Here is a 22,477-nt window from a genome sequence, read left to right on the forward strand (position 1 = left end):
GTGTCTGGGCATGGAGACTTGTTTTTAGTCTCAGTACTTGGAAGACAGAGGGAGGTGGATCTCTGTGAACAGGCCATCCTGGTCTACAAAGTAAGTTCCAAGCCAAGGATATAGACTTAAAATTTTGACAGAAGCAGGAGAGGAGTTAATCAGTTTGTGCTCAAGGGAACAATTTTTAAGAGTCATCTTAAGATTTTACCACCTGTAACAAAGCCCAACCTAAGGACTCTAGACCCCATAATTACCAGCTGTTACCCGAATAGTAGAAGAGCAAACAACAAATAAGGCAGCATAAACTTTTGACAGTAGAAAAATCTAGGTTTAATCTAAGAATGAGAAGTGGGTTGGGTATAAAGGGTTGAATGCATGTCTCACAGCTTGAATTACTGAAGGCAGATGCTGGAACTACAGGTCTGGATGGCTGAGGCCACAATGTAATTGTGATTCACTGGTGCCGTTTATGAAGTCTAAATCCCTGCCAGTGGACAGCACACGCCTGCAAGCTCAGCACTTGGAAGGAGAGCCAGGAGGACTGTGGCAAGCTGAAGGCTAGCCTGATCTACACAGTGCTCCAAACATTGGCCAAACTATATAAGAGTGTGTCTCAAAATAATTTTACAAATAAGAAAAATAAATTCCAAACACTTCCAAAATCAAAGCTAAATATCTAGAGAAGAAATTATGTACCACCATTGTGCTTCCGATGATAACAGGGAGAACTCTAACCTTGAACAACTCTAGGAACCACAAGAGACTATTTGCTATAAATTTTACGATTTTATCTCATTTTTGAAGCAGGTCAAAATTTTTAAATTTTCTATCTTGCCCACTTTTTATTACATTTAACTATTTCGTATGTGTATGTGCCTGGCCACAGGCATACTTAAGCACATATGTGGAGATCAGAGGGCAACTTTCAGGAGTTGGTTCTCTCTTTCCAACTACCACGTGGGCTCAGGTAGCCGAGGTTGACTGCAGGCACCATTACCCTCTGAGCCATGCTGTCAGTCCTGTGTTGGAATTTTCATCATAAATCTAGAAGTGATCCTGGTTATGTGTTTGAGGGAAAGTAAGTACCCAAATTACCAAACACGGTACCTTTCTCCACTCAATTAATTTCACTTACTCTCATTATTTTATTTTATTTTATTTTATTTTTTGGTTTTTTGAGACAGGGTTTCTCTTTGGAGCCCTGTCTGTCCTGGACTTGCTTTGTAGACCAGGCTGGCCATGAAATCACAGCAATCTGCCTACCATTGCCTGGCTTGTTTAATCTCATTATTAATGTACATGTAAGACTGCTAAATTTTATTCAGTACAAAGTAAAAGAAACTGGTCAAACCAGGCTAAATCTTTAAGCCCAGCTAACTGTCAATCTTGAAAATTCCTCAGAATCTCTACAACGGAAATACAAAAGTCAAAGTATTTTCTCTAAAAGACTTGAATAACCTTTTCAATCCACTTCCAGTAAAAACCGTGTAATTTAGTCAGAGTAAAGGAGGTCTGTAAGGCAGCCTTTTAAGACTTTTCCAGTCCTCCTGTGGCTGAGCAATCATCTGGAAAAGAGAACCAAAGCTACTGACCCATCAAGAACACTGAGTCTTCATAAGAGCATGGTAAGCCAGGAAGAAATAAAAAGTGAACTTACTCCTCACTGATAAAAAACATTTTTTTTTTTTTTTGAAATTCCTTAAGACAATGATGGCTAGGGTGGTGGCCAGGAAACTATGGAATGAGACATGGTTCTAGGTGAGATCACACCACCCCTGAATCATGGACAGTGCATTCTGATAATGGAAGGGCCGTTGCAGACACTGCTTTCCTTTGCTCTCAAATGCCACGCAGCACATCCACAGGGATTTACTATTCTGAAGACTCAAGCTACTTTCAGCTCTAGGAGGAACGAGGACAGCTTTTGCTCATAGACCAGTAGGACTACAAGCTACTTGCTTTTAGACTTTGCTGAAAGAAGAAACTTGACTTTAAGTTAAGAAGAAACAGGCTTTGCTCAGATGAACTGGAAAGAAACGGATATGACCGTTAAGAAACCTGTTAGCAAAAAAAAGCTTATTAAAGTCAGAAGACAGTGATGGACACAGGCAGAAAGAAAAAAAAAAAGGATGAGAACAAAGGTAACTGCAGCAAAATCAGGCTACTTCATGGAGCCAACATCACACTCCAGTCCACGTCCACCAAAAAATGCTGTTGCTTGGGGTGCCTGTCTGCTTTATTTACTTTTTCCAAGGTTAGGCAGAGGCTTTTCATTTTTCCTAGGTGCAATTAGAAGACACTTTCTGATTTTTAAATACTCAACCTGAAACTCCATGCGTCAATGTTTCTATTTTTTTATTTACTCTTATTTGCTGTCCTGGAGATTAGAGGCCATCTGCCACTAAGCCATATCTTTACCACTCCTTTATTAAACATTTTAAATCACCTTTACTTATTTGTGTGTATGTATGCTGACACGTGCATGTGCTGGGGGTAGGGGTGCATAGGCTGTGTCCTGTGTGAAGTCAGAGGACAAATGTGAGTGTCCCAGGGATCAAATTCAGGTCACAGAATTTGGGTGTTGTTTTGTTTTGTTGTTTCAAGACAGGCTTTCTCTGTGGAGCCCTAGGCCATCCTGAAGCATGCTCTGTAGAGCAGACTGGCCTTGAACTCAGAGATCTACCTACCTCTATCTCCCTAGTGCTGGAAGTAAAAGTGTGCACCATGCGCCACCACCGCCTGCCAGGTAAGAGCCTTCTAAAAAAAAGATGGGCGTGGTGACAGTACATGTCTTTATCCCAGCACTCGGCTGCACAGGCACTGTGCTCCATGCAGTGAGTTCCAGGATAGCCAAAGCCACACAGTAAGACCCAGTCTCAAAAAAACAAACAGGACAAAAACATTTATTTTATGTGTATGAATATTTTGCCTGGATGCGTGTATATTATGTGCACATGTGCATGCCTGATTTCCTGAGGCCAGAAGAGGGCATCCCATCTTCGGAGCTGTGAGCCAGCTATGTGGGTTCTGGGAAGCCCACCAGTGCCCTCTACAAGAGCCGGAAGCGTGACTATTAGCAGGCGAGCCTAGTTGTCTACTGACAGTGTCCCACTTTGTGGCCCTGCCTGGCCTGGAACTATGTAGACTAGGCTGATCTTGAACTCACAGAGGTTTGCCTGATTTTTCCTGTAATTAAAGGCATGCACCACTATGCCCATCTTATTTTTTAAGTCAAGGGATCAAACAGGTGATTCCACAGAAGGCACCTTCTTAGTCAATCCTGTTCTTCATGCAAGCACCTGTAAAGCTGCCTGCCCTGTTGAACTTTCCCAAAGCAAACAGGCTTTAAAATGGCAGCAAAAGATACAGGGAAAGAGGTTATGCAGCAAGAATTGTGAGAGCAAAGATAAGCCCTAATCTTGTCAAGAGGATGAACCTGGAGTTAGATCCTCAACACTGAGATCCGATCTATGTACTCCAACAAGCAAATCCATTAGCACGGGCACAAATGAGAATCGGTTTCTTTCCTAGCTGCATTCTTTATGCAAACCAACTTTAATAATAAGGGCACTGAGGATTTTTCTTCTTCAAGCTACTGACCTGGTAACCTTGGAAGAAGTTAAGAATTTCCTTAACTCCAGTATTGTAGGCCAAGCCCTGCATTCTGACCACCGTGCCGGGCTGGGGCGGGACACTGCTAAGATTAGCAGCTGTAGGGAAGTAGCCAAGACTATTAGGCGAACCTGGTGGGCTAAAGGAAGAGAAAGCACAGTGAACCAACAGGAACACAAAATGTTGAAAATTTTCTCTAACATATATCACTTAAGAAACTGACTTTTTGAAGGTGGTGTTTCTTATGCTTCGCTGAGCTACCTTTCCTGAGACAGGGAAGAATGCCACAGAGGTTCTGTCTCACATTTTCACAGCAGCCAAGTGGAGGCGTAGGGGGGTTATCGCGGAGTTAGATGCAGGATTTTCCCGAAATCTCTAAGGTTCTCAAAGGGATAGAAAGGAAGAACTAAGCCTTCTAAGTCATTCAGCCACTTCCAAAGCCCAGACCACTGATGGTTAGTGAGCCAGTTTTCAGGAATGGTAAGGCATGAAGAGAGGTGTGTCTATAAAGGACTAGCAGGAACCAAAGACTTAAAGTGTCCAAGTGAATGCTCCCGAGAAGCCACAGCTCTCCCCACGTGCACAAAGGAGTAACGAAGCACAAGAGCCACACAGCAGAGCAGGGCACAGGGCGATTCCTGCCGACAGGACTCTAAAAACGGAAGCTGGAAGAGGAGGGAAACAGAAGCTGAACTGATCACCGTTAACATGAGGGGAAGACTGAAGACTGAAGCCTCTGGGCGTCATCTGCAGCAATTTCCTCCAGAGGCCTAGGACCCATGAGTACCTGACTTGTGTGGTACCTCTAGTGACCTCAACAGTAGTCTCATGAATTAGCTCTTCAGTCAGCTTTATAAGATTCCCCACCCAATCAATTCTCCATAACTGACAGCCAGATAATTACAATTTAAAACGTGTATTGAACGTTTTGTAACCCAGTCATAAATTTAAGAAGCAAATACTGATTCCAATGTTAGATTATGAACTTCTAGTCATCTTCTCATAGAGGTTACTGTATCATTTCAGAGTATTCACGCAATTTAAAACGTGTATTGAACGTTTTGTAACCCAGTCATAAATTTAAGAAGCAAATACTGATTCCAATGTTAGCTTATGAACTTCTAGTCATCTTCTCAGAGGTTACTGTATCATTTCAGAGTGTTCACGCAACGCAAGTGTAACAGGCAGGTTATCAGATGTGCCTGTAGCCCAGACTATGTTAGACCAGTGACCTTTCCTTGATTAAATGGGGATGTTCACCACCTTCAGTTTCACAGCAGTGTTCTTCAGAGTATGATTTAACACGTCCAATCATTCACAAGATTCTATGACATTAGTTTACTTTGTCATTGTATCATTTATTAAACAACAGAAGCATGAAAACAGCACCAACCCTTCCAGTCTCTAAGTCAGCAGTTCTCAATTGTGACAACTTTGAAACACCTGGGGGGAATCTTTCACTTCTCTGGTAAGAGCCTGCTTGCTAGCCCCTCAAATCAAAATGTTAAGAACGCCAAATGGTACGTTACTGTGCCAACAGATTTTAAAGCAATGCAAGCGATAGATTCAAATGAAGATCGCGGAGAGATGGCTCCACCACTAAGAGCACTGCTGCTCTTCCAGAGCTACCGGAGTTCAATTCTCAGCACCCACATGGCAATTCACAACTGTCTGTAACTGTATTCCCATGAATTATGATGCCCTCTGCTGGTTTTATGATTTTATCTGCAGATGTACATGCAGATAAAATACCCATACACATAAATAAATACATCTTTAAAAAGAGAACAAGAGACTTGTGCAACCAAACTAGAAACAGGGTGTGTGCTGAACTGAATTTAGCACTCTGGACACCCTTCAAGCCAACACCTCCGAATTTCAGCAGAAGTGAGAGAGACTTTAAAGTTAAATAATTTCCTACCAAACACATACCAGCTGGAACTTTGTCAAACCAGAGAACCACATTGATTTCACAGTTTTTTTTTTTTTTTAATTTTATGTGTGAGAGCTCTATCTGCATGTACACCTGCACGCCAGAAGAGGGCATCAGATTCCAGTATAGGTGGTTGTGAGCCACTATGTGGTTGCTGAGAATTGAACTCAGGACCTCTGAAAGAGCAGATGGTGCGTTTATCTGCTGAGCCATCTCTCCAGCCCACTTGTTTTGTTTTATAAGATAGGGTTTCTCTGTGTAGCCATGTCTGTCCTGGAACTCTCTGTAGACTAGGCTGGTCTCAAACTCAGATCTACCTTCCTCTGCCTCCCAAATGCTGGGATTTAAAGGCCTATGGCACCACCACCCAGCTAAGTTGGAATGCTCTTAAAGAACACAATCTTCAACTGCTTTTCTACACGACAACAAATAAGAAAATTAAAAACAATTCTATTAACAGTAACATCAAAGGAACTTTTCTAAAAAAAAAAAAGTTGTACACTGTATATTTATAAAGTTTATAATTCAAGTGGGTGTGTAATCCTAGCACTTATGAGTTGAATGAAGGCAAGAGTACAAACTTACCCTCAGCTACACAGTGAGTTCTAGGCCACCCTGGACTACGAGAGATGATGCCTCAAAGAACCAGGCTTCAGTAAAAGATTGAACTTGGTTAAGAGTCTCCTTTTGCTGATTCAGGGAGATGCTGATTAAAGCACTTGCTGTGTGTGTAAGCCTGCTGACCTGTCCAATTTCTGGAACACACATGAAAACCTGAATGCAGTGGTGGACGTCGGCAATCTGAGCACTGAAATGGTGAGATAAGGAGTGGAGCACAATGCTCAGCATTAGAGAAGACATCTTGTTCCAACAAAGCAGAAGGTGAGACTACCTCCCAAAGGCTTTCTTTCACTAACCTCCAGACATGTAATGTGACATGGGCATGTCTGTACTCACACAAAAATTTTTAAAAAGTCTCCTTCATCAACTTGATTCACAAAGGCACCATGCAAATTGCAATTGGCTAAAAAGTTCACCCAGGAAAATCCATATTATCTCCATAGATCAATTGTAGTAAATAGCTGAGGATGACCCCAGACAAGCAATCCTCAACCTTCTGAGTGTTGAGACTACAGGCTTTATAGCTGCAATGTAGCTCAGTGGTAGAGACTTTGCTGAACTCCCATGAGAACGTCTGTATGATAGCCGGTACCGCAACTAAAAACCAAAGCAAGAAAGGTGGCTCAAGAGCTAAGGTGCCTGCCCTCCAAGCCTGAGAACCTGAGGTAAATAACCACAACCCTGTAGAGAGCTGGATGAGGGAGTGTGTGCAGGCATCTCAGTTGTGCTGGGATAGGAAGTGCACACAGGTGGGTCCTGGAAGCCTGAAGGGGAGCTAAGTTTGCCTCACAGAAAGCACCCGAGACTGCCCCACCATCCACACATATACTTTTTTTTTTTTTTCATTTGAGACAGGGTTTCTCTGTGTAACCCTGGCTGTCCCGGAATTAAGAATTATGTAGACCAAGCTGGCCTAGAATGCACAGAGATCAGCCTGCTTTTGCTGGGATTAAAAGGCATGCACCACCATCACCTGGGCACACACAAATTTATATACCTTAAAGCAGATCTCAAAACTGAGCAAGATAGCTCAGTTCCCAGAGCCCATATAAAGGAACAGAAAGCTGTGCTCTGGCCAACACACACATCCCTATACTCACCAGACACACTAACAGGTTAAAAATTAAATAAAGGGAGCTAACTCACATCGAGTTACTTATCTAAATACGAAAGCTGAAAATATAAAAGGATAAGAAAACAGTATCATCAAGCTTTGTACCTAAACTTATGTTGGGCACAAAAAAGGGAATGTGTATCTATTATCTTAACAGGGATGTTCTTTCATAGACAATCCATGTAGTTATATTACCTCAGTTTGGTAGTGATATAGACAGTATGAGGCACGCAAGCAGAAAGTTCTCAGATGACGTTTTAACTACTAATGTAAGGACAGACTGCCAGGAAGTTTTGAGGTTTCAGATTTTTCAGGCATCAACATTAATACCTCACAGCACTATGAAAGAATGAAATGGGCTAAGACCAAAGCAGACTGTCAGGGTAACCCTGAACTCAAGGTGCTTCCTTCCACATGAAAGAAGCTGTCAAAGAGACAACACTGCAACTGGGTGACAAATCCTGGAGGAGGGGACTGAATCAAGGATGGGTGCAAGGGGAAATGAAGGATAAAAGTAAGCACTTCACCACAGGATACAATGGGATGATAGCATGGCTCCTTCTGTGCAAGGAGCACCAAGAGCTCAAGCCACAAGATCCTTCCTCATCAGAGAAGCTTCTGTATACAGCGGACAGAGCTTAACATAGAAGCTCACAAATGGGCAAGATACTGACAGAGTAGGGTGTGCAGCCACAAACAGGACGGCTATCCACATTGCTCCCAAGGCTCAGGGACCATCACATTGTGAGCTTGAGAGCCAGAGCCTGGGAGGACAGAACAAACAGCGCCTTCTGGCCCACGAGGGCAACTGCGCTCCTGAGCTCACAGCCGCTGTGGTTTCTGTACAAGATCAAGCCTGTTAGCATTCTGGCATGGAACAGGGTTCTTGAGACCTGCCCCCTACCTGAGGTTCAGACAGTGGATGACTAGTTTTCTTTAAGGGCGTGGCTCTCAATCCGTCAATTTCACCCCAGCATGCAGCCCACACTCAGGAGTACATGGGCAGCCCAAATCGCAATCAGTGAGTTATTAAAAGTAAAAACAAAATGAGAAGTTGGCAGCGGGTGGAGGTGGGAGTAGATCTGAGAAGAGGTGGGAGAGAGCGGGGGTGACTACAATCAAGATGCATTGCAGGAGACTAAAAAACACAAAGAACCAGCCTGGCAGTGATGGCGCACATCTGATCCCAGCACTCGGGAGGCAGGGGCAGGTACATCTCTGAGTCCGAGGCCAGCCTGGTCTATAGAGCGAGCCCCAGGACAGCCAGGGCTACACAGAGAAACCCTGCTTCTGGGGAAGAAGGAAAAAAGAATAAGCACACTGTTTATCAGCAGGCCTCATGTAGTCTGCTTTTGATCAATTATTACAGAATGATGTTAACAATAGCTCTACAAAATAACTTTCTAAAACTAAGTACAGTCATGGTTTGGCAACAGTCATGATTTGAGGGCTTTTCTTTTCTCTCTCAAAAACATTTATTTAATACATATGTATGGGCTGGAGAGATGGCTCAGAGGTTGAAAGCACTTCCAGAGGTCCTGAGTTCAATTCCCAGCACCCACATAATGAGTCACCACCATCTATAATGAGATCTGGTGCTCTCTTCTGGCGTGCAGGCAGAACACTGTATACATAATAAATCTTTAAAAATAAAAGGCAGGGGCTCACAACCATCTCTAATAAAGTCTGCTGGCCACTTTAGATGTGCAGGTGTAGCCACAGACAGGACATTGTATACGTAATAAAGAAATGACTAAGAAGAGTGTGTATTTGTTTTTGTGAGGGTCTGCACATGTGCAACTACACACACCACAACACACGTGTATGTCAACGTGGGGGAGTCAGTTCTCTCTTTCCATCCACCATGAGGCCCAGAGAACAACTCAGGTTGTCAGGTGCAACAGCAAATCCTTATCCACTGAGCCATTCCTCAGAATATCAGTTTTTGGAAAACAGTGTTAGAAATGCCAGGCTAACCGTAACTCATTACTGTCCTGGTAAAACTGCCTCCTCCCTATAAGTATTGCTCCTTAAGGAGCTTCCCTTACCTCTCTCTTCTGATGAGAACTGGGTGCATCCTATCAACTCTTTTCTGCCAACTAATTAGACTTTCAAACATGGGTGCTTCCTTCTACAAACTGTCTTCACCTTCACTGTTTGGGATTAAAGGCATGTACCTAAAACTTGCTTTCTTTACCTGATGCTTGCTCTATGCCAGGCTGGCCTTGAACTCAGATCTGCTGGCTTCTCCCTTGCTCTATACCAGGCTAGCCTTGAACTCAGATCTGCTTGCTTCTGTCTCTCCTGGATTAAAGGTATATTTGTATTCCAACAGGATTACACCAGACCTAGAGGGTCTTTGGATGTGATCTCTTGCCAAAGCAGCCATGTTCTGAATTAACATTCTTCCACATAAAGAGGAGGGGAAAAAAAAGTCCTCATACAAGAGCCCACCAACAACAAGCGTTTACAGTCAGGCCAGCCGACCTCGATACTAGGCAAGTACACCGTCCCATTCGCTGCCTTATGCACACAGGTAAACACTTCACAATGACACCTCACCCCACCCCACCCCAGCCCTCTCTGAGCCTTGCTGAATGACAACTACCTAGACACCAGCACGGCTTTATTCCTATTCTTACTCCTCAGTATCTTCACCAGCACAAATGTTTGCCAATCTCACCACAAGCGTGATTAGCCAACACTACTCTCCGACCCTAACAGTCTGCTGACCTAACATTCTGGAACAGGAAACAGCAACTGAACAGCAAGGATGGAACAAGTTAACGGTAGGCCATTCATCAAAAGCCTCACTGACAAATTTGTATAATATCCTCAAAAATCTCCGTCTTAAGAATCATAGGGTCAAAAAATAAAGCTGGCTGTGAACAATTTTGTTTTTGTAAAGTATCTTTATAAAAGTGAAGTTTTATGTGAACAAAGAAAACTGACTGCTGGATAAACAAAGGTACTGAAAACTTTTTAAAACTGAGAATTAGAATTGTTCCTTTTAACTCCAAGTTAAAATCTTAGGCAGAGCTATGAACCGGACTCCAAAATCTAAAATTGCATAATTTTATGAGATCCAAGACAAATTGTGTTCCATCTGTAGGACCTACACAGGCAAGTCTCCAAGCTGTTCTAACTTTCTCATGTGCAGCCTGACATGAGAACCAGCATGCACATATAAACATAAACACACACACACAGACAGATGTAATTTTAAAGAGATATAGGTTAGGCACGGTAGCACACATCTTTAATTCCAATACTTGGGAGGCAAAAGCAAGAGGATTAACACCAATGTGCCAATGTAGACAGAAAAGGATGTAAAGTGAGACCCTGTCCTTAAAAAATGGAAGGGGTAAAAAAAGATGAAGGAAAAACAAGCAAATGAACAAAAAGGACCAACATTAAGATAATGCTCCCAACTCCTGAACGTATCTTCTTTCCATTACACAATGCGACCTCCCAGAAACTAACTGCAACCAAAATAAAGCAAAGACAAAAATGTGTGGAGCCTAGAAAAGGACTGAATAAGTCCATTCTGGATTTGTTTATAGTAAGTATTTAAGGAACAAGGAATAAAAGTCTTGAAAATTTTAAAGCAATTATATTTATTATGGGCTGACATTCAAGCTAAAAATAATACAATTGTTCCTACTATGAATTATTCTGTTCTGTGATTCATCTCCATGTTGTTACCATCTGATCATAAGGGAAAAAAAAGGTACCTACTTGCACTCCAATAAAAGGTGGAAAGGGGAGAGTTGAATTCATGTGCAATCGAAAGACTATGCTAGTCACAAACAGCAAAACGAACGAACGAACAAACCTTTTCCAGTTGTCTTAAAACAACCTATTTGGTCAGAGATACAGCCAGAAGCTGCGGTCTGCTGTGCCTGTGCTTAACCTTCAACAAGACAGACAATACCCTTTTGTGAGTTCAGGCAGTGATCAAAGGAGTCCTTTGTTTCCCTTGTTGTCACTTCCTGTTTAACCTTACCTTGGGTAGTAAGCGGTGTAGTTCATGAAGAGCTGAGTGCCTGCTGGGTAGTACGCAGCGGAGGGCTGCAGTGCCCGTGGATTCAAGAGCAGAGAAGGCTGATAAATGGCAGCTTCGGTAGGAATCACTGCTGCAGGAGCTGGGAACGTGTAGGAGGGAGGAGACAGGCCTACACAAGCAGAGAGAGACTCTGAGACACAGTCCGTAACAGCTGACACTGATATTAGCACTCAAGCTCTAGTTCCTCTGCCACCTAGGTATTTCGTAAAGATAACTTGTGTGTGTGTGTGTGTGTGTGTGTGTGTGTGTGTGCACTAAGTGCATGCAACAACCCTTAGAAGGCGGAAGACCGTGTTAGAAATCCTAGTCCTTTAGTTAAAAATAGTGAGCTACCACGTGGGTGCTGGGAACTGAAACCAGGTCCTCTACAAGAACAAGAAATGCTCCTCACTGGTGAGCCATCACCCTGGCGTCAACTCTACATTTAAAGGGAAAGGCCACCACAGTTCCTTACATCCAAGCAACTCTGTTTTGATTATATGGATGTTTTCTACCCTTTAGCATGAAATCAGAAGATTAGGAAAAAACGCTGTAGCATGCATTATGCTAAAGCACCTGTGTGTTGCAGGAATTGCTTCCCAGGGAGCAATAGGGAATAGATGAACTCCACATTATGCTCACCTACAGGCAATCCAAAAGACAGACTTTGAAGCTAGTCTACACCTTCAGACCTATAAAAAAAAGTCCAACCAGGAAACGGTTCCAGAGAAACAGATATATAAGTCTTTCCCCAAACCAGCTGATAAAAAGCTGGCTTAGCTGGACAAGGTGGTGCGTATCTCTACACCGCCAGCACTCAAGAGGCAGACATTATCTTCAGGACTCCAAAGCCAACTTAGTCTGTGTAACAAGTTCCAGGCCAGCCACCAGAGCTACACAGTGAGAAAGCCTGCCTCAAAAACTAAACAAAACCAAAACAAACCAAACCTCACATATACAAAAAAGTGGCTCAAATTTTCATTAATAAATCTAGGGGCTGAGGGTACAGCTAAGGGGCAGAGCACATGCATAGCCTGAGTGAGGCCCAGGGGTCGATCTCTAGCACCATGGAAGGAAGGAGAGAAAGCTTTATCTTCTAGATAGCCTGCATTTTCCTTGGTCAGAAATTCTCTTAGACTGGAGCTGCTGGTGGTCACCAGATTTCACAAGTAGCATGAATGCACTAGTTGGAGCATATGCATCAGATGGAGAGGGAGAATGAAGCTGACAGAATCTGGGACCACTGACTTTAAGCAGCGTCCACAGAATCCATTAGATTCTGTAAGTTGCAGAGACCCAAAGGGCAATTTTCCTGTCTGGCTGCCTTTGTTCTCGGAAGTCTGTCCAGCACTGTGAAGAATGAGGTAAGCAGTTTCCACCACGGGGTTCTGGTCTAACACATACACCGAGTATGCACATACATATTTTCTGTTACAGCGCCATGCCCCAGCCCAGGGCTCTGTGCATGTTAGTTAAGCATGCTACACTGAAGAGTTTCCTCTTATAGCCCAGGCTGGCTTCAAACCATAACACTCTTGCCTCAGTCTCCCCAGTGCTGGGATTCTGGTGTGTACAGTGACACCTGACTGTGGGGTCTCTTTCATGTCACTGAAAACTCTGATAAACTTTTCAATTACACTGACTGGCCTTCAAAATTCACAGAAAACGGCCCCTTCAATAGAGACGACTGGGCATGTGGCTGGCTCAGTGCTGGAGCACGGGACGGTTCTGGGTTCAGGCCTCAGCACCACACACTGAAAACCCCAGATCTTAAGCACGACATAAAACTATGTAGCACGTGCTCATAATCTGCTTGCAAAATCAAGTCACTCATAAGTATTATTACATGCCATTAAGACAAATGTAGGTGTTGAGACTATAGCTCAGCGGTTCTGCACTTGTCTAGCAAAATCAGGACCCTGAATTTAATCTGTAGCAATACAAAAAGAGAGAGAGAAAAATATGTATATGTGTATGTGTATGTTATGCTTCAAAACAAAGAAAGTAAGATGAAACGACAAGAGCTGGGAGGACTGGACATTGGTCAGGTAGATGCGCGGCTGCCTCTCATTTTCCTAAAAAGAAACCGGCTGCCGTCCACAGGCCAAAATAAAGCTGACTGTGAAAATGAGGAGTTTCTTTCGCTGGAGCCCGAACTGCCCTGGAACTAGCCATGTGGACCAGGCGGGCCTTCAACTCCTATCCGCCTGTGCCTCCTTGCTGGCATGGATGGTGTGCACCACCACGCCCAGCTTAAGTTGACTTCCTGGTGAATTAGGTAGCACAGTGCAGTGTACATTAAGACTATTTCAGCATCTGTCGCCAGTTCCCTCAAGCAAGTCTTCAGTGGGAGATGCCAGCCCCATCACTATTTAAATCTGTTCAAGTCTTTGAGATTGGACAAAAGTAAGGCAGGTCTTCGAGGCTTGTGTGTGGTATGATCAGGCCGCCACCTAAAGGGGGGCACAACAGGCAGAAGGCAAGCGCACCAACACCGAACTTCTGATTTTTAAAGAAATTGTCTCCTCTGCTAAACAGACACATGATCAAATATTTGGCAAATAATCCTGTCTTCATCTTTTGGAAGTATTAAAGTAACCAATGACACAGTATAATATATTCTTTAAAAACTGTTTTTAAAGACTAGGTCTTCAGAAACATAATTTTACATACATAAAATACGGATTTAAAATTCCTCCTCTGCCGAGTGAGACTTGTGGCTCAAACCTATAGCCCTAGTACTCAGGAGGATGAGGACATCATTCAGGTCCAGGCTCAGGATGGACTACATACTGAACTCCAGGCCAGCCTGGGATACAATAAAACTCTGCCTCAAAACTTGAGAGAAAACATATTCTGCTTTCTTAGAGCTTGTGAAGGGGAGGGAGTAAATGAAGGGAGTCTATAATACACTAAACCAAAAAAACATGGAGAAACTCCTTTGTTTCATGAGGGTTGATGGACGGTGACATCAAACGCTGATTTACTGACAGAAAACATTTGAGAATTATCCTAAAGTATTTTTTTTTACACTCAATCATAAATTTCTACAACCTTATACTTGTTAAAAATAACAATTAGATATTCACCAACAGCAAGCAGCAGGTAAATGGAATATTAGAGTTCAGGAATTCCAACCGTAAAAAAAGGATTAAGCCCCACCACTCTACAAATAGTACTTTATTAAACAACTGATCTAATAACCCCTTTGCCTCAAAATAAAACTCAATGTCTAAAACTGCCCACTTTCATAGAATCAGGCAAATCAACCCAGTGGACTTTTCCAGTGGACTTATCTTTAAACTGGATCCCAAGTTCTTTAAACACACCCAACACACCTACAAGATATGCCTATCTAAAGGTAAAAAAACTGCACTAAAAAGGCTCATGTTTTAACATCAGCTTTCCAAATGTTCCTTACTCATTAACTAGAACTTGGCTTCCAGACTACGGGGCTTATTCCTCTCAAACTGGATCCCAGACACCTGGCACCCAGTTGCCAATGAGCAAGAGCACAGCTTGGAATTAAGCACTGACCCTGTGATCCAATCAGACATTGGCTAAATTTACGCATTTATGCATAAATGTAATTCACTTAGTTGCTCATTCCAGAGATCCTGGATGGCAAAAGGAATGCTCTCCGGGTTATCGTTTTAAAGACGCATTTGATACTCAAAAAAAAAAAAAAAAAAGTTAAGAATCCAAAATGGACATCAAATCATCCTTCTTAAAAGTTTACTATGTAAAAGAAGAATGAATAAAAAAATAAATAAATAAATAAGTAAAAGGCAGAAAGGAGAGGATGAAGCCGGAGGCACGCTTTGCCTTCAAATGTGTATTAAGTTATGTACAGAGCCAGGTGGCCTCCCAGAGTCAGTGCTTATCTGGAGCACACTAAAGCTTCAGACCCCAAGTGCTTATCACTGGAAAAGCAAGAGTGTGATTTGAAAGGAGGTATTTGTAGCATCTCTAATTATGGGTGTCCACAACCAAGGTCTTAAATGATTATCAGAAACTAGTGATTTCAGATGGAAAAGCCTTATGTAACCACCTCACCTGCCTGAGAGAGAACCAAGGGCAAGAAAGTGACGCGAGCAGCTTCAGCACCTACCAGCGTACAGCGTAGAAGAGCGCCAAGACCCAAGAAAAACTTACATGGTAACTTACATGGCGGTGGGGATAAGCCATTTCGATTTAAAGTTCCCCCCATTAACACAAAGCTCATCTCCTCAGCTGAACACTGAAAGACTTCAACATATCTGTCCTTCATGGTTTTTTTATGATACTTCTGCGCAGCCATGAATGCTCTGTCTGCAGACTTCATCTGGATAAAGGCATCTCCTGATGGGCGTCCCTGAGTGTGCGGGGGGGAAGAATAGAAACAAAAGGAGACTGTCTCCTTCAACAAGGAAATCAATGGTTGCTTACAAAGCAGGCAAAGTGACAATCACCCATAGTACAAGACATGGTTAGCCACAAAATCTGGGTGACAGTGTGATCTACTCAAGTCTGACTTGGGTTTCGTTCCCTAATCACCAGAGTTGACCCACAAAAATCCTGGATAAAACGTTCTGAGAGATCACGGTTGAAAGCAATACTTCTAGGTTTCTACTAAGTTAGTATTAAATTTACAGGACTCTAAAAAGTCTCGTTGTGACTCCAGCTCCAAAATACAGGATTATATATTGGATTTTTTTTTTCTCCTGAAAAATCTAATTAAATATCATCTGATGAGAAAAGCTAGTAACATATCCTCCTACAGGAACTAAGCAAGCCCACGTTGTCCTCCGGCTGTCAGGAGGTTCCTCTCTGACCTGCCACGTCCCTTTAGCTTGCCCCTCACCCCACGAAGCCTGGGTTGGAAGGTGTCTTGAGAGTAAGCAACAGGAGCTTCAAGGAATGGCACCAGGGGCTAGATGCCCCTTGCCATGCTGGGAAGCCGTTCTTCTCCACAGCCTCACTCCTTCCCCATACACTGCTCAAGTGAGTATGCAAAGACAGGCTGTTTTGTTTTGTTAGCTGAAATTGCCCTCTTGAAAAGCAAGTCTCTGTGTTTGTGCTGCAAACAACTAGAACTCCTTGGTACTATATTTTTACATGAGCAGCACTGGCGGAGAAAAGACAACTAGTTTATAGGACTATTTTAAGTTAGTTCTTCAAGTACCCTAGGGAATATTTATATTGTACCACCTTACAAATTATTACCATGCAAGTTACCATAACAGTCACCATACCAGGGAAATTAGCAACAAACCCAGTCCAAGATGAAAACCTAATATCTTCCAGGTAGATAAGAGCTTGGCCATCATCAAAGAAGCATTTTTTTTCTCCAGGTCATGGAGGTCAAATGAAAGGCAAATCTGTCTACTGTTGTTAATCAAAGGGTAATGGTCCCAAGGTTATTAGAAAATGGTGACTTGAAAGAAATAATTCCCCTAGTGAGGCTGGCTTGTGGTGAATTGTGTTTCAAAGGACTTTGACCTGCAGCATGAGCTATGCATTGTTAGAGTAACACAGTGTGTAGCTTACAGAGACAAAAATGTTAATCTGACACGTGCTGGTGTGCAAGGGCTCAGGAGGTTGGGACTACACGTGCCTAATACCATGCACCTTCTCGTAAGTGGGAAGATAGTTATAAGTAAACAGTCCTCCTAGTGTGAAGTGGGAAATTAGTAGTCAGAAAAAAATTAGTATTTCCATTAAAAGCCTGTGTTCAATCCTTAATACTCTGAATAAAAGGCTTCCTTTCTCAAATTAAATCCTTTGCTTTTAACAGAGTTCTGAACTTTTAAAACTAGTGCTACATGGCCTGTGATTACTTATAAGTCTGTCTTACTTAAGACAGCACAAAATACTAGTCAACTGTCCAGCACCCAATAGGATTAATTTTGTTTACCCAAAACTCAAGTGGCACCAAGCAAGTAAATACTTCCTGGCATACAGAAAGAATTCAGTCAGTCTCCGATAGAAAACCTTTGTAGTTATGCTTTGATACAGCTGGCACTAAGATCCACACACTGCCACAGACTGCAGCACTCTGGGCCCTCATTCTACTGCATGACAGTGGACGCCTGACGCACGTCTAAAGAGAATCCCAAGTCAGTCATCTGCAATGGGTCTTTGCTTATGTTTGGCCTGGGACCACTCTCACACCAAAACAGCAGAGTTGCACAGTTCAGTAGCTACAACAGGAAAATGCTGTATACACTCATAATACATTTGGCTCCTATCTGATGTTGCTGATAAAGGGACAGATTTCTGTGATGAAATAAGCAGAGCTGAATTTCAACTACTACACCAATACAGTGGGCTAATTTTTTGGAGTATATCCTCAAGATTTCTTATTCTTACAGCTGAATCTTTTCTTAAGGACAATGTAAGACTCAGGATAATTGTACTCTTCCAAACACACCTTTCCAATCAAAAACCGCCTTACCTGGTGATTCAATACCATGTGAACCCCATGCGTGCGGATGTCTGTGGAGAACTCCCCCAGGAACTCCAGGATGTCCTCTACAGTGGCAGCATAGGGAAGACCTCGGAGACGGATGCAGTCTCTTACATTGGTGGGGGGCACAAACTGCTGAGGTAGTACCGGGATAATGGGAGGGGTCGGAAGTGGAATCAGAGGGGCTGAGGAGAACCGATTCAGCACCTGTACACAAGGCAGAACACAAGAGACTCAAGGGTCTTGCTGCTCCTCTGCTGTCCTACAAACCACCACCAAGAAATTCTGCTAAAAATGCAAACTCTAGGGTATGTGTGTAAGCTGCAGAGTGCATCTGAGCATTCAGGAGGCCCTGAGCTAAATCCTCAGGGATATAGAAGGGTTGGGCTATAATCATGGCCACACCACAAAACTATTAAAAATATGACTCGATTTCTCTGGGGGATCCTTTAGGGGACTCGTAAGTGCAAGAAGTTTAAGAGGCCCTGACTGACAGAGGATCCATGCATTTCCTCCCAGAAAGTATGACATTTATTTCTGTCCAATATATGAGGCATGGTGGCACATGCCTGCAATCCCAGCCCTCAGAAAGGGCCCGTTAGCTTAAGGCTGGTCTATCTGCTCTATACAGTGCGTCTTAGACCAGCCAGGGCTACAAAGTGAGACACTGTCTTTAAAAAATAAAAAAAATACAATAAAAGAAATCTAGGCACATACTAAAATACAGTACACTTATCAGGCGGTACTATCTGGGTAAATATATTTAAAAATCTAGGGCATACTGTAAAATATGGACTTTTGTGATAATTTATTCAACTCCATTTCACAGAGTTTTCCCTTAATATTATCTTCCCGTTCCAACTCTGGACTTAAAAAAAATAAAGAGAATGGCCTCAGGTTCCTCCATGCCAGTTTTAAATTGCTTTCGATTCATTTCTCTCTTACGTCTGTGAAACTTCTGTCTAGGAGGCATTTAACACATGAATACACACCACAATTTAATAAAAGAAAAGCGTTAATGCTCTAGGACGGACCTGCTGGACCTCGGCCGCCGTGCTCCTGAAGAGCTCGATGTATCTTTTACCCAACACGTCCTTGTGCTTCCTCAGGGCATTCTGCGCATACTCCTCACACGCAAAGAGCACAAATGCATCTCCTGTTGGCCTCCCGTCGGGATAAGTGACAAACAGGATGCCTTCCTTGCCCCCAGTGATGGGGCAGTGCTGTCCAAAGAAGGCCACCACCTCCTCGGCCGTGGCCGTGAACGGGAGCCCCCGCATGCGGACGATGACTTGGTTTTCCTTGGAGAGAAACTGAGCCACCTCATTGGATGTCCCTAGAGAAAACAAACGGAGAACATTACCAGATTTAAAATGACAAAATTCCTGGCAGTGTGTATGGTGCTGGGAAACAAGCCCAGGACCTTGCCCTGACAAGTACGCTAACCACTCAGCGACATCCCAGGCCCTTCTAGCAAAGTTTGGAATTTATAGTTAAGATCCACACCACTACCGGATTCATAATGAGAATATCCTAGGACTGAGAGGCTTCTTCCTGAAAAATCTGAAACTTCCCATAGGACTTTAGTATTAAGCTGTGGCACATAGTATTAAATAATACTTTCTAAACAGAAATTACATAGACATAAGAAAGAAATAAAAATATTTTTTAAACTGGCATGGAGGTACCCGAGGCCATTCTCTTTACTTTTTTAAGTCCGGAGTTGGAGTGTGAAGATAATTTTAAGGAAAAACTCTGTGAAATGTGCTTACTGAAATGGAGTTAAATAAATTACCACGAAATCTTGCAGTATTCTAAACCACCCCTCTTAAGCTATGAAGCTGGTCAGACAAACCACAGAGTAGCGCCTGCTTTCCTCAGAGAGAACTAAAGTCTTCATAGCACACATGGGTCCTCGGTAGGCTTTGCCTAATGAAAATGGCTTTGAGTTCAATGTCCAACCACACAACAATAACAAAAGGCACATGCTGTGGCTCCAGGATGCCTAGGTCTCATCTTAGCTATCCTGTCCACTAGGGCATTCAAGTCTAACATCCACGCCTTAGTTTCCACATCTGCTACACTAACTACTTCATAAGCTATAAGAATGAATTAGGTTAATAAAATATATTGTGGTTATAATTTCTTCACTGCCTTTAATTAAGAAATTTTTGTAGGGGCTGGAGAGATGGCTCTGCGGTTAAGAGCACTGTCCGGCTCTTCTTGGAGTCCTGAGTTCAAGTCACAGCAATCACATGGTGGCTCACTACCATCTATACAGGGATCTGAAGCCCTCTTCTGGCAGCAGGTGTTTGTACAGATAGAGTACTCACCTACATAAAATCAATCAATCTTAAAAAAAAAAATTTGTAGAGAATAATGAAAATATGTATGCACAGTTGCAATATTTACCAACATTCTGCCCAAACCACAGCACTGCCATGTAACTAGCACTAAAGACTAGTTACCACTTTCTCCTAAGGAAGCTTATCATGCAAAGCACATACAATGAAATCCAGCTAACTTGTCTTCAGTTTGCAATGTGTTTACCATCAAAGCCCAGGATGCAGGAAGACCCCAGCAACTCCAAGTCCTCAGCTATTCCCTAACCAATACACCAAATACTGCTGCAAGACTTCAGAAATTTCAAGTAAAAAGCAAAGCCTAACCTTTGAAGCCATAGGACTTTGCTAAAGAAAGTGGCAGAAAAGAAACATACTAGAAAAATTGGAGTAAAAGAATACTTTTGTACGAGTTTGAAAATTGAAAAGATGGACCAGTGCTATATTACACAGAAAACTTGGTATTTAAATAAAAGTTACCCTAGTATAATCTGGCATCTTGCCAAAAATTTATTAAAAAGGCTTCAATTCTTAGACTCAGTCCTCCTACTTTCAGAAGGCTCCATCCTGAAGAACAGCACACACTAACAGAAAATTTCACAACATAGTTAAAAATAAGCTCTAGGAATTCAGTAGGAATGTATAAATACATGGTATAGAAAAACACGTATAAAATAAATATAATTAAGGAAATTTAACATGAGATGTTCAGAGTGTATTAAAAGAAATAAAGGGTTTTTTTTAACTTATTATTATTATTATTTATTATAATTTATTCACTTTGTATCCCAGCTGTGAGCCCCTCCTTTGTCTCTTCCCAATCCCACCCTCCCAAGAAATAAAGTTTTAAAACCACATACGTAGAACAACAGAAGCTTAGAAAATAGATGTCTAAAGCCTACCACTAAAAAAATAAAATAATAAGGGTTAGAGAGATGGCTAGCGCTTAAGAACACTGGCTGCTCCTGCAGAGAGCTAAGGTTTGATTACTAGCTCCTACACAGTGCCTCACAACTGCCTGCAATTCCAGCTCCAGGGATCCGATGCCCTCTTCTGACTTCCATCAGCACCAGGCACGCATGTGGCAAACAGATACACATGCAGACAAAACATTCGTACACAAAACTAAAAATAAATAAAAATATTAAAAAAAAAAGCCAGCCAGCTTCATGGCTCATGCTTATTACTAATGCAAGCACTGCAAGGCTGAGGCAAGGGAAACCTCTGGAGATCAGGGCCAGCTTGGTCTACATAACAAGTTCCAGGTCAGCCTGGGCCATAACTAAAACCGTCTCAAAAATCCAACCAGGGCTGGATCAGTGGCTCAGTTGTTATGAGCACTGGCTGACCTTCCAGAGGACCTGAGTTCAGGTCCCAGCACCCAATAGGTAAGCTCACACCTGTCTACAACTCCAGTTCCAGGGGATCCAATGCCCTCTGGCCTTCCTAGGCACCGAGCACAGGCACGGTGCATACACATGCAGGCAAAACACTCATACATATAAAATTTTAAATTTTTATTTTAAATCTTTAAAACAAATAATCAATGAAACAAAGTTATTATTTTGTGCATCTTCGGTTTCAAAGTTGTGACCCAATATCCTGGGGAAAATATCAACAAAAAAGTTATATATGTGAATTAAAATGCATTCTAAAACTTATTATATATACTACATTCCAAGTAAGGAAAACTGGAAACCTAAAGTTTTAAATCTTTTTCCTCCTCTATTCATATTCATAAATCCCTGGAAATAGACTGGGGCTGTAAGACAGCTCAGTGAGTGGCACCTGTAGTGCAAGCCAGACATTTTAAGTTCTATCCTTAGAACCCAAATAGAGGTGGAAGGAGAGAACTGAATCAATAAAACTATCCCCCCAAATACAAGAAACTACCATGGTCCTAGGCACTGGTGAGTTCAAAAATTCAGAGAAAATCTAGAAGTAGATTTGGAATAGCCTCAGGGACTGCAGGTGGCCGTTTCCAACAATTCAGCTGCATTTCTTTCCAGAACTACCCTCTCCTCTTTATGAGACTGTGTATGACCTTCCACCTTTATATGGTCTCATTCTTAATGGCTACTTAGCCAGAGTAGATTGGCTCAGGCCTTAGGGTAAATGTTTCAGTACATTAAATTCACCAGCAGGACTGGAAGTTTCTTCTCCCTATTTATAAACCAACCCTCATGTTTTACTAGGAAAGAACCATTTTCGGTCCCAAGAATCTACTCAGTGTGCATGCAAAACTTCTGGTTATCAATGAAATCTACTACATAAAAGGAACTCACCTCCAGCAATTTTAAGAAAATCTTCACCTGTAGCTTTGTAAACCTAAGAAAATAAAGAGACGTTAAAACAGTTTTAAAACGCCTAT

General features: G+C 42.4%; 1 protein-coding gene across 6 annotated transcripts in view; it reads right to left on the reverse strand.

Annotated features, from left to right (window-relative positions):
- Esrp1 (epithelial splicing regulatory protein 1) overlaps positions 1-22,477 on the reverse strand; it is a 51,501-nt gene that overhangs the window by 8,197 nt on the left and 20,827 nt on the right. For 3 of the 6 annotated variants that reach the window (XM_021657621.2, XM_021657620.2, XM_021657623.2), the window contains exons 9-14: positions 22,392-22,434; positions 18,799-19,100; positions 17,753-17,971; positions 15,472-15,670; positions 11,278-11,446; positions 3,592-3,742 (exon numbers count right to left, since the gene is read on the reverse strand). In XM_021657621.2, the coding sequence (XP_021513296.1) occupies positions 3,592-3,742; positions 11,278-11,446; positions 15,472-15,670; positions 17,753-17,971; positions 18,799-19,100; positions 22,392-22,434 (1,083 nt within the window). The remainder of the gene's footprint in view (positions 1-3,591; positions 3,743-11,277; positions 11,447-15,471; positions 15,671-17,752; positions 17,972-18,798; positions 19,101-22,391; positions 22,435-22,477) is intronic. The other 3 variants (XM_021657624.2, XM_021657625.2, XM_021657622.2) reach the window with 2 other exon arrangements.

This window comes from Meriones unguiculatus, chromosome 6, assembly GCF_030254825.1.
Source record: "Meriones unguiculatus strain TT.TT164.6M chromosome 6, Bangor_MerUng_6.1, whole genome shotgun sequence".
NCBI lineage: Eukaryota > Metazoa > Chordata > Mammalia > Rodentia > Muridae > Meriones > Meriones unguiculatus.